Source organism: Orycteropus afer, unplaced genomic scaffold, assembly GCF_000298275.1.
Source record: "Orycteropus afer afer isolate SDZICR_OR568_19922 unplaced genomic scaffold, OryAfe1.0 scaffold00044, whole genome shotgun sequence".
NCBI lineage: Eukaryota > Metazoa > Chordata > Mammalia > Tubulidentata > Orycteropodidae > Orycteropus > Orycteropus afer.
The window spans coordinates 3338108-3350211 of NW_006921631.1; the positions used below are offsets into that span (position 1 = coordinate 3338108).

The 12104-nt window shown below is 37.6% G+C and overlaps 1 protein-coding gene across 1 annotated transcript in view; it reads left to right on the plus strand.

Annotated features, from left to right (window-relative positions):
- NME7 (NME/NM23 family member 7) overlaps positions 1-12104 on the plus strand; it is a 329140-nt gene that overhangs the window by 51794 nt on the left and 265242 nt on the right. The window contains exon 5 of the mRNA XM_042780527.1: positions 883-1090. Coding sequence (XP_042636461.1) covers positions 883-1090 — 208 coding nt within the window. The remainder of the gene's footprint in view (positions 1-882; positions 1091-12104) is intronic.

The window sequence follows — 12104 nt, forward strand, 5'->3', positions numbered from 1 at the left end:
TACTTCCATAGTGATACTGCCTCGGAAACCCAAGAAGGAGTCGCTATAAGTCGGGTCCGACTCGATGGCATATAACAACAACAACACCACTCTTCAAAAAACTGGAATGATTTAAAATGTACTTTGTCCCTGCTTAATACAATAGGAGGGATGGTTTCACTTATTTCATAGTTAAGCTTATTATTGTTGCCTTATACACATGTAGAAATAGAAAAATAGGATGAGTTATCATTTCCCATACCTTTCACTGTGACTCAGTGCTGCATTTCTAACGAAGAACCTATGTATGTGCTTTAATAATTTACGATAGGCATAAGCCAGGGTAGCTTTTGTACTAAAAGGTTATTTCTTCAAGACCTGTTGATTTCTTTTTTTCTTTATCATTAGCTAAACCCAATATATATTGAGTAAGAGTTCATTGTCAGTTTTTGAATTATGATCATTGTTCATAAAAATAATTAAATAAATTCTTACTACAAATAATATGACAAGACACCAATCCCACTGCTCTCTATATGATGACAGTGGTAAGCCACATAAGAGTAAAAAGAAAGATCCTTGTGTACCTTTCAGAGCAGTGGCAAAAGTATAGAACAACAATATGCATCTTAAATCAGTGAATAGTATACTACCTCCCAGTGACTTTTCTGCTAATAATAATTGATTTGCTGTTACTAGAGATTTGTAGTGATTCAGGCCACTGCACAACACTCAATTTATAAAATCTTCATCCTGCTCATGTAAAATTCACTATGCCCAGTAGTTCTGGGATCATCATATTCATGCCTGTATTGAAATAGTCAAATTGTATTATATTCTCGTTGGTAAAAGAGATGCTTATGTTGACAGAATAACGAACTAAGTCTTTTACCTGTTTTGTAGTGAGCTGATCCAGTTTATTACAAGTGGTCCTGTTATTGCCATGGAGATTTTAAGAGATGATGCTATATGTGAATGGAAACGATTACTTGGACCTGCAAACTCTGGGGTGGCACGTACAGACGCGCCAGGAAGCATTAGAGCCCTGTTTGGAACAGACGGCATACGAAATGCAGCTCATGGTCCTGATTCTTTCGCTTGTGCTGCCAGAGTAAGATATTTTAAAAATATTTAAACTATGCTTTAGTTTTGTTAAATGTTTTATGTCAAAATAAAACATTTTTGTCACTAGTGACTTAGTAGGATTTATAGATGTCATTAGTAGTAAAGAAAATCTTTGACCCTTTGTCTAGGATCATACGTTTCCTTGGTCAGGCAAGGATGCACATTCAAAATACATTGTCTTCAGTGAAAACATTTAATGGCACATTTCTTGTTCCCAAGACTTAAATTACTGAGACTCATAATGGTTTGAATATTGAATTAATGTAAAAATAGTAGTTTATGGATATCAGTACCAATACCAGTTGCAATGTGTTCTGGTTACTACTACTGCTCTGACAAGAGTATACCACAAATGGATGAATCAAACAAACAGGAGTTTATTGTCTTACAGTTTGGGAGGCTAGAAGTCCAAGTTCAAAGTGCCAGGTCATAGGGGCTGTGTGAAAGCCCCTTGACCTTGGGCTTCAGCTCTGCCTCTTGCTCCCAGCCCATTGAAGCTAGAGCCATCTCTTCACTCAGGCAGCTACTGGCTGCTGAAGCTAACAAGCCCAAGGTCAACAAAAATGGCACAGTCCCGATGTTACCAAACAACATGGCAGGACTTTGATTCAAGTCCACTGAAAGTCCCAGGATCAGCAGAGCATGGCAGGGTGCTCAACAATGACACGGTTACATGTAGGGTTCAAGTGTGCCTTAAGCTAGAGACCATTCCCAAGGCTTCTCCTTGTATACAGGAAGCAGACCACATTCCAAAGGGAGCTACTCAGCTGCTCACAGTAGATTACACCATGGAGTTGATTACCAGTCTCATCATGGGAAATACTACATCTGGCTGCCCAGCCACTTGACCAGGCCCAGCCTAGTTGACACACAAACTGAACTACTATACCATGGAATTGATTCCAATGTGTGGTGGTCCCTTGTGTATCTGAGTAGAACTGTGCTCCATGGATTTTTGATGGCTGATTTTCCACAATTAGATCACAAAACTTTTCTTCTTAGGCACCTCTGAATGGACTCAAACCTTTATCCTTTTGTGTAGTAGCTAAGCATGTTAACCATTCATACCACCCAGGCACTTGAGTTCATGGACAGTAAATATCAAAAAATAAAGCATGACTTTATACAATGTTACTTTGACTCAGACCAAACGCACACTCTACTTTCAAGCTTAAGCCTCTTTTTTATTTTCCTTTATAGCTAGTGATTATGAATGAAAATTCCATATACTTACTCTTTATTTCATATCTATATGAAAAAGGTATTATACTGGGTTTGTACTGATGTCGAATTGAAGAAGTGCAAATTTATCCTTAGCATTGTGAAAGAGGTTTTCAGTTGAAGTAAGATAGTTTTTGGTCTTGTCATGTTTGCAATAAAATAATATTTGAGAGTTTATAATAATTAATTTTCTCTTTATCTTTTATCTCCATGAACAAGTTCTTTCAGCTTAACATTCAAAATAGATGGTAAACATGACTACTGTTTTCTAAATCACTGTTGTATTTTTACATGACTGCAGTACCTTTCTAACTATTCTTTCTTCTACTCCTCTTACACTTAATTAATGAAAATTTTACTCTGCCCAAATAAAATTCTCTATGCCCAAAGTGATCTTTTTAAAACAAATCAGATTAGGGTATGGGGATATTGGCACTCTCATACACTGCTGGTGGGATTGAAAAATGGTACAACCACTGTGGAAAATGGTATGGCACTTCCTTGGAAAGTTAGAATTAGAGATACCATATGATCCAGCAATCCCACAACTATGTGTCCTGGAGAAATAAGAGTCCTGACATGAATAGATGGATGCACACCCACGTTCATCACAGATTCACAATAGCAAAAAGTTGGAAACAACCTAAGTGCCCATCAGCAGATGAATGGATAAACAAAGTATGGGACATACATACATTGGGATATTATGCAATGTTAAAGAATGGTTATGAGTGTCTGAAACATTTCTCAATGTGGATGAACTTGGAGGACATTATGATGAGTGAAATAAGTCAATCACAGAAGGACAAATATTGTATGAGACCACTATTATAAAAAGTCAAGAAAAGGTTTACGTACAGGAAGAATCATTCTTTGATGCTTATCGGGAGGGAGAAGGAAGACAGGAACATCACTAACTAGATAGTAGATGTATATTTACGTGGGTAAAGGGAAAGGCAATCTACAAGGAGAGGGAAGTCAGCATAACATGACCAAGGCAAAGGAAGACACTGGGAGGTACACCAGAGTAAAAGGCAACAATGGTAAGTACTAATACAATAATCCTGCAATAATGATAATAATAAACAGTAATTTACATGTAACTACGTAAGTATATATGTGAGCTGAACAGGTATGAAATGGCATATGGAAGTACACCCACGAGCATATATAGGTTTGGCAGAGGACATTTCTGTTTGTATGCATTTGTATGTACTACAAATATATCCATATTTGTATATACATATATCTGTGTACATAGTAGAGCATACAGGGGGCAAAATTATAACCAAATAACTTTAGGGGCTGAATCACTGGGCTTGAGGACTTAGGACCATAACCTTGGGAGTTATCTAGGTGAGTGGGCATAACCCAGTCCATAAATAAAATGTTCTACATCCTATTTTGGTAAGTATCAACTGGGATCTTAAAAACTTGAAAGCAATCATCTAAAATACTCCCATTGGTCTCTTCCTGTATGGAGCAAAGAAGAATGAAGAAAATCAAAGACTCAAGGAAACAATTAAACAAAAGGACTAATGGATCATGTGAGCCGTAGCTTCCATTGCTCTGAGACCAAAAGAACTAAATGGTGCTTTGCTACTGCTATGGACTGATCTGATCAGAATCACAATAGAAAGTCCTGGACAGAGTAGGAGAAAAATAGACAACAAAATTAAAAATCATAAAATAGACCAGTGTGATAGTTGGAGCTGTGTGTCAACTTAGCTGGACCACAATTCTGTGTGGTGTAAGCAATTGTGATGTAGGTTGTTCCAGTGATGGGATCAGATGTGTATGTTTTGAGCAGCCAGTCCATTGAAAGGGAGTTTCCCTAGGGTTGCGGCCTGCTTCCAGTATATTTATGGACATCCTGGGAAAAGAGACACTCTTCTGTGGATGGGATTCTGCCTACAACTGTCCGTGAGCAAACAATCCACCATTCGGCCCAGAGCTCTTGGATTCGTCATTCATTGGAGTCAACAGCCAGCATACTGCCTGCCAACCTTGAGTTTCTCATCTCCTGCAGCTGCATGAGTCGGGAAAAGCCTCCAGCTTGACATTTGATCGAAGAACTTGGGACTTAGGAGGTTCTATAAGTGTGTGAGCCATTTTCCTAAGATAAATTTCTCTTTCTCTCAATATGTAAGCTTTACTGGTTTTGTTTCTCTGGAAAACCCAGTCTAGCACAGCCAGACTTACTGATAAATACTAGTGGAATCCCCGAGACTATCTTTCTTAGACTCTCTTCAAACCTGGAACTCAACCTACTTCTGGAGATCATATTTTAGCCAAACAATAGACAGGCATATAAAGTGAACAGTAACACCCATGAGGAACGTATTGCTCAGAATATTCAACTATATAAGACCAAAGGGTAGTGTATTCCCAAAACAAAGTTCAGAAGGCAGGAAGGGGCAGGAAAGATGGGCAAATAGAAATGGGGAACTTGGGGGAAATGAGAAGAGGGCTATTACATTAAAGGGATACAACTAATGTTACAAAACAAAATGTGTATAAATTATTGAATGGCAAACTAATTTGCTATGTAAACATTCACCCAAACCACAATAAAAAGTTCAAATAAGTAAAACAAATCAGATTAAGTATTTATCATTTACTGAAAAAAATCTGAAATCATCATTGTAACCTCCAAAACTCTACCTGTTCTGGCTCCTGTCTACCTATCTAAATTTATCTTCTACAAGTCTCTCCCTTACTCACTCTGCCAAGGCACACTCACCATCTTGCTATTCCTTGAATTGCATACTGGTATTTAGGTTTACATAATCATTTAACAGGCACTCTGGTGGCATAGTGCCTAAGGCATTTGACTGCTAACCAAAAGGCTGGAGGTTCAAACCCACCGGCCACTCCTTGGAAAGAAGGTTGGGCAATCTACTTCCGTAGTGATACCACCTTGGAAACCAAAGGAGGGGTCTCTATGAGTTGGATCTGATTAGACGGCAGTGAGTTTGTTTTTTTTTTTTTTTTTTTAGTCATTTAACAGCAAAGAGGGCAGTGTGGTTGGATGGGGGTGATGCAGTCACAGAAGTAATTAGGGAGAGATCATATTGTGTCTTGTAGTCTATAGTAGTACCTTTGACTTTTTCTCTAAGGAAGATGGAGAGCCATTGCAGAATTTTGAGCATATAAACTGGCATGTTTGACTTGATGATTAAAAGCATTATTCTGGTTGTTGCATTGAGTATAGAGTATTGAGGGTAAAGGTAGCAACAGGGAGTGCACTTAAGAGGCTATTGCAATAATCCAGAGATAGAAATGTCTTGGACCAATATGGTAGCAATGGAGAAGTGTATATGTGTATTTTGAAGAATATTTTGGTGGCTGAAGATCAAATAAACAAGATTTCCTACCAGATTGAATGTAAAATATATGAAAAATAGCAATACCAAGATAATGCCAAAGTTTTAGAGCTTTCAGGCAGCTGAGAGGATGGAATTTACAAAAACTGAAATGGGAAAGGTTGTTGATAAAGTCAGCATGTGGGAAAATTAGGACATACATCAGTAAGTTTACATGCATTGTAAATCTAACATAGATGTTAGTCATCCAAGTGGAGACGTAGAGCAAACAGTTGGGTATATAGTTTGGAGTATGAGAGAGACATCTGGACTAGATGCATAAACATGGTGGTCAGCAGCACTAGGTGGTATATTTTAAAGACAGTTACCAAGAACAGAATACACAGTATTTTTATGCATATAATGCATGCCTTTTGCATTTGTTTCCTTCCTCCCCCTACTAGATATTTGCATTAGTACTCCTATGCCAATTGTTTTTACATGTTGCTGTAAAAAAAAAAAAAAAATTAGTATAGCGTGCTTACAAAAATACCTCATGGGGGAGGGAGCAGTTGGAAAACAAACATACAAAGTAAGTATTATTTCTGTAAAATATGGTAGATGGTAAAAGAAAGAGGATCAAAGAAAGGGTCTTGTGGTACTTTAAACATTAAGAAATCTGGTAATAGAGGAAAATACTCTAAGAGTAGAAAGTGCTCAGTGGAGTCCAGTGTGACAGATATCTCAAGTAAAGCAAGTATTGACTATTGACCATTAGATTTTATAATGTAGAGATCACTGGTGAACTTGCTAAGATCAGCGTCCGTGGAAAGGTGATGGCAAAGCCTTGCTTGAAATAAATTTAAAAGAAATTGGAAGATAGGAATTGGAGACTCTTTTGAGGAGTTTTGCTTCAAAGGGGTGCAAAGAAATGATGTAGTTGGCTGACAGGATTTCAGTGTTTTATCTTCCTCAGCTACTGGGACACTGCAGTGCAGTGAATTACTTAATATGGCCCTTCTAGCCATAGCCATTGTAACACCCACCAAATGGCTGGGTAGCCCTATGCCAATGGGAGGTGTTTTGTGGCCCACCAAGGGATTAGACAGCTAGCTAGTAAGCTACATGGTACCCTTTTGGGGGTGAGACCATGCAAATAAGGTATATAGAACCCTAACATGATGATTAGTTAGTTTTGCCATCCCAGTAGCCTTAAAATGAGCTATCCCAGAGGCAGAAAGGGGAAACCTCACTACCACCAAGAAGAGATGGGAGCAAAGCATGTCCTTTGGAGCCATATCCCTGTGCTGAGAACCCCTTTGACCCGAGAGACAGAGGGAGCTGTACCACCTTGCAAGAGACAGTGAGAAGCAGTAGCAGAGAAATGGCGACAGCAGAACCAGAAGACTGGCAGACTTGATTGAAGAATTGATCCTGAGATGTTTCTGATCCTGAATTGTAATCTGTTGCTTCCCTAATGAGCCCCATAATCATGATTATTGTCTGTGCTTCTGTGTGGCCTTTGCAGTGAATTATTGAACCCAGCAGAGTAGTAGAGAGTGCCATGAGGGATGGTTGGTGTACAAATTGGTAAAAAGTTTGGAGAATGGATGCAGAATTGATTTTTTTTTTTTTTTTTTAAAGATTGACAGTGGAGGCATGTCTCACCTCCACCTCATAGGAATCAGCTTTGGGCTGATGCTGATGGTGATTCCCCTCTCCCCTTTGTGGAGTTAGAGGAGGTCAGATGCTGCCTCTGCCATGTTGTTTTGACTGACAGTCACTACACTTTTGCTTCATCCTTATCTTTACACTGAAACTGTTTTGGCTGAGGTAACAAATGCCCTCTTAATTGCTAAATCTAAGGACAAATGTATATTTCTCAACTTACAGTATATCTTTGCTACACTTGACAGTTTGAACACTGTCTTTTTGAAATGCTCACCTTATTTTAATTCTATAATATTTCCTTATTTCTCTTATATATAGCAGACTGTGATCTATGTCCTATTAATTGGCTTTTTCTCACTGTACCTGTTGTTGATCTACTGCTTTTCTTGCTCTAATTTGCAGTCTCTCAGTTTGTAAAATGAGGTAATAATTGTACCTCATCATAGTGTTCTTTTGAGGATTAAATGAAATTATTTAAGTGTTTAGCATAGTGCCTAGAACATAGTGTTTAATGGATGTTACCTATTATTAGTATTTAATTTTCATGGTGCTTCCCAAATTAAATTAACGTCAATATACAAAAATCATTAGCATTCTTATACACCTGAAATAACCAGTTAGAAATTGTAATTTTAGAAAGGATTTCCACTTGCATAGTAAAAAACTATGTTATACCTATGATAAATCTTAAAATATGGGAGACTTTTTATGGAGAAAATTATATGTCCGTATTGTAGGCAACAACAAAAGAGTTAAAGATATATATCATGTTTATGGATGGGAAGACCTAATATCATAAAGATATTTATTCCCTCCAAGTTACTTTATATAATTTCAATAAAAATCTGAGCAGGATTTTTCATGAAGCTTAACAAAATTTTCATATGGAACAGCCAAAACAGTTTTGAAAGGAAAGAAGAAGGTGTGGTGATAATAAGGTAGAGGCTTTATGAAATAACAAGACATTTTATAAGACTTTAGTAGGAAAAACTATATAGAATTGGCATGGGACTAGACAACTCTATCAATGTTATAATCCAAAATGCTCAGGAGATGACCTACACATAATGGGAATTTGGTGTCAGTATAAATCAGTGGGAAAGGGATAGATTGATTAGTTAACAAATAATTTTAGTTAATTTCATGTGAAAAAAATAAAGTAACTTCTTAAATCTGTACCTAGGATCTGCCTTGGAGTTTCCACTCTTACCCAAATGACATATTCAAAACTGAACTGATTATAATATTAATTACGAAGTTCTACCTTTTGTATTCTGTGTATTGCTAGCAAAGAAATTTTGCAGTCTGTATTCTTTCATCTGTCTCCCTTTCCTCCCACATCCAATCAATAACAAGTTTTATAGATTTTTATCTACTAGACATTAAAAAAAAATTCTTTGTTCTCACCATTCATATCGCTATTCTAGTTCTGACCTTTATTACTGCAGCAGTCCTGGTTCACATTTTTCTCACTCAAATGCATCTTTCATATAGGCTTCTGAGTGAGAAATCTAAAAATTCTAGTATGTCCCTGTCATGAATCTACTAAAAACATTCCAAAGTACTTCATTATCCCTAGAATCAAGTCGCTTAAATGGCATACAAAGCCTTCCATTGATCTGTCCTTTTGTCTTTTCTCCTGCCTCACATCTTGCCTCTCCTTCCATATACTGCTGTTCTCATTCTGTTGCCTTTACTTGCACTGCCCATAGAATGCCATCTCTCCTTTTGTCCAGTTTTATCTGTCCTTTAAAACTAAGATCAGGGTTCTTTACGTATTATGCATACAAACTCTTTATCCAGTTATGTGATTTGCAAATATTTTTTCTCCCACACTGGAAGACTTGCATTTTCATCCTCTTTAACAGTGTGTTTGGAAGAGCAGAACTTTTGTTGGGGTCCAATTTATGTTTGTTTATTCATACATAGATTGTGCTTTTGGTGTCAAATCTAAGAAATCTTTCACTGACTCAGTATCACAAAGATTTTCTCCTGTGTTTTCATATAGAAGTTTTATAGTTTTAGGCTTTACATTTAGGTCTACAATTTATTTCAAGTTAATTTTTGTATATAGCACTTTGATTGAAGTTCAGTGTTTTACATATCGATAGCTAGTTTATTAAAAAGATTGTCTCTACTCCATTACATTTATTTTGCAAGTTTGTCAAAAATTTACTGATTTTGTATGTCTGGGTCTATTTCTAGACTCTGTTCTGTTTCATTGATCTGTTTGTCATTATTCCTGTTGCACACTTACTATGAAAACAAACAACTCAATTAAATTGGGGGAAGAGACCTGTTAAGTTAGGGGACTGCAATCAGTGTCATAAAATGTGTATGAACTATTGTATGGAAAATGAATGTGTTCTGTTAACTTTCACCCAAATCACAATTTAAAAATAATTTGGCAAAAGACTTAAACAGACATTTCATCAAAAATATATAAATAGTAAATACAAACCAAAAACCAAACCCACTGCTATTGTCAGATACGACTCATAGCAACCCCTCCTTGGGTTTCCGAGACAGTATCACTATGGAAGTAGGTTGGCCATTCTTCCTTCTGAGGAGTGGCTGGTGGGTTTGAACCCTCAGCCTTCTGGTTAGCAGTCAAGTGCCTTAGGCACCAGAACTCCTAAAAAAAAAAACCAGCATCAATTAGACATTAAAAAAATTCTGATTAAAACCATAATAATACAGTAACTTCTTAGAGACAACTAAATACCGTGAGAGAGAGAATCACTGGGCCTGTGGACTCAGGACCATAGTCTTGGGGGACATGATACTCAATTGGCACAACATAGTACATAAAAGTCTTGTTCTACAACCTGCTTTGGTGAGTAGCGACTAGGGTCTTAAAAGCTTTTGAGCAGTCATCTAAGTCTAGTCTCCTCTCATCTGAAGCAAAGAAGAGTGAAGAAAATCAAAGACATCTGAAACAATTAGTCCAAGGATAAGATGGACCATGAGGACCTCAGCCTTCATGACCCCAAAGAACTAGATAGTGCCTGGTTACCAATGCCAACCACTCAGAAAGGAATCAAAACTGGAGATCCTGGATAGAGTGAGAGGAAAAATGTGGAACAAAATTGAAAAATACAAAAGTGACCAGAATTACTGGTCAGATAGAGACTGGTGGAACCCCCAAGATTATGGCCCTGGGTTACCTTTTGGGCCTAGAGATAGACTTACTTCCATTGATTGGCTTTCAGTTCAACAGTAGAAATACCTATATGCTGAACATCTGTCTACTCCAGGATGATGCACCCCTTAGAGCAGTCATCCATGAAACATCAGAGGGGCAGCATTCACAGAGAAGGAAAGCTAGACAGACAGACAGGAATGCATAATTAAGAAGGGCACAGGGAGGGGGTAGTCACAAGGATGAGAGGGGAGGAGAGTTTTTTGTGGTTGGGGATGGTAGTTGGAGTGTGAAATCAAATGTATATGAGCTGTTGAATGTAAAACAAATTTGCTTTGTAAATTTGCACCCAAAGCACACACCCCCCCCCCACACACACAACATAATAAAATACCACTATAAGAATGGCTAAAATTGACTTCTGGTAAGATGGCAGAATAGGCAAATAAGCTCCACAGACTGTCTTCAACAAAGAATATCAAAACCAATTGACAGAGATACAGAAGATAATCCTGGAGCCCTGAGCTTTGAAAGGCAATATGCAGAAGTGGATTAGGCACCCACTAGTGGAAAAACTTGAACAAAAACAGTGAGTATGGAGACAGTAGGAGCAGTGGACTGTCAGCTACTCTGGTGGGACTAACAGCCTGAATATTTCCAAGTGGTGTTGGGACCTGAGAATTGACTTAAAAATCTGCCCTGGTTGCCAAGGACTGCAAGGATGACTGCACTGGTGGCCTGTGACTAGGAAGAGAAACAGCAAGGAGGGAGACAACCTGAGCTGTGGACTTTAGGTTGTCTGTAGGGCACAGCCATTTTGATTGTTTACAAGCGGCAGCCATTCTGGATATTTAAAGTGACTGAGGGCGCCATCATTTTGATTGTTTACAAGCAGTGGCCATTTTGGGTATTTAAAAGTGACTGAGGGTGCAGACATTTTGAATGTTTACAAGTGGTGGCCATTTTGGATATTTAAAATGATTGCATTCTCATTTGGATTCCAGGGACCTAAGAATAGGCTCCTTTTGCCAAGGACATCAGGAACATATGGGAGGCAGACAATGGGAACGGAGACAGGTGGTGAGTGTATAAGTGCTGCCAACTAGTGAATAGAGGAGCACAGCACAGTACCTTGCTTATATAGATAACATACAAACAAAACTAAGAAACTGAAAATAATGGGCAAGTCACTCCAGCATACAATCATCAATTAAATATAAACACAAAAACATCAGAGCATCACAGTCCACACAAAAAAGCAAGATAAAGCAGAAGAAAGAAACAAGGGAGCAGGATACAGACTCAAAACACAACCCTTGAGGAGGAAGTGACATTGGAACTCTCTGATAAGGAATTTAAAAGAATTATATTTAGGTACCTTCAATGAATTGAGAGACAGATCAAGGAAAATACTGACAAAATGGAGGAAAACAAAGGAAACCCTAGAACAATTTTGAAAGACAATATAAGAATAAAATGACAAAATAAATGAGAAATTGGAAATGATAAAAAAAAAAACTACACACAGAAATCCAGAAGATTAATGCTAAATTTTCAGAAATAGATAATTCTTTGAACAAGCAAAGGAGTAGAATTAAATCAGTTGAAGACAGAATTAATGAGATTGAAGACAAATACCTCAATACTTCTTTGGAAAGGGA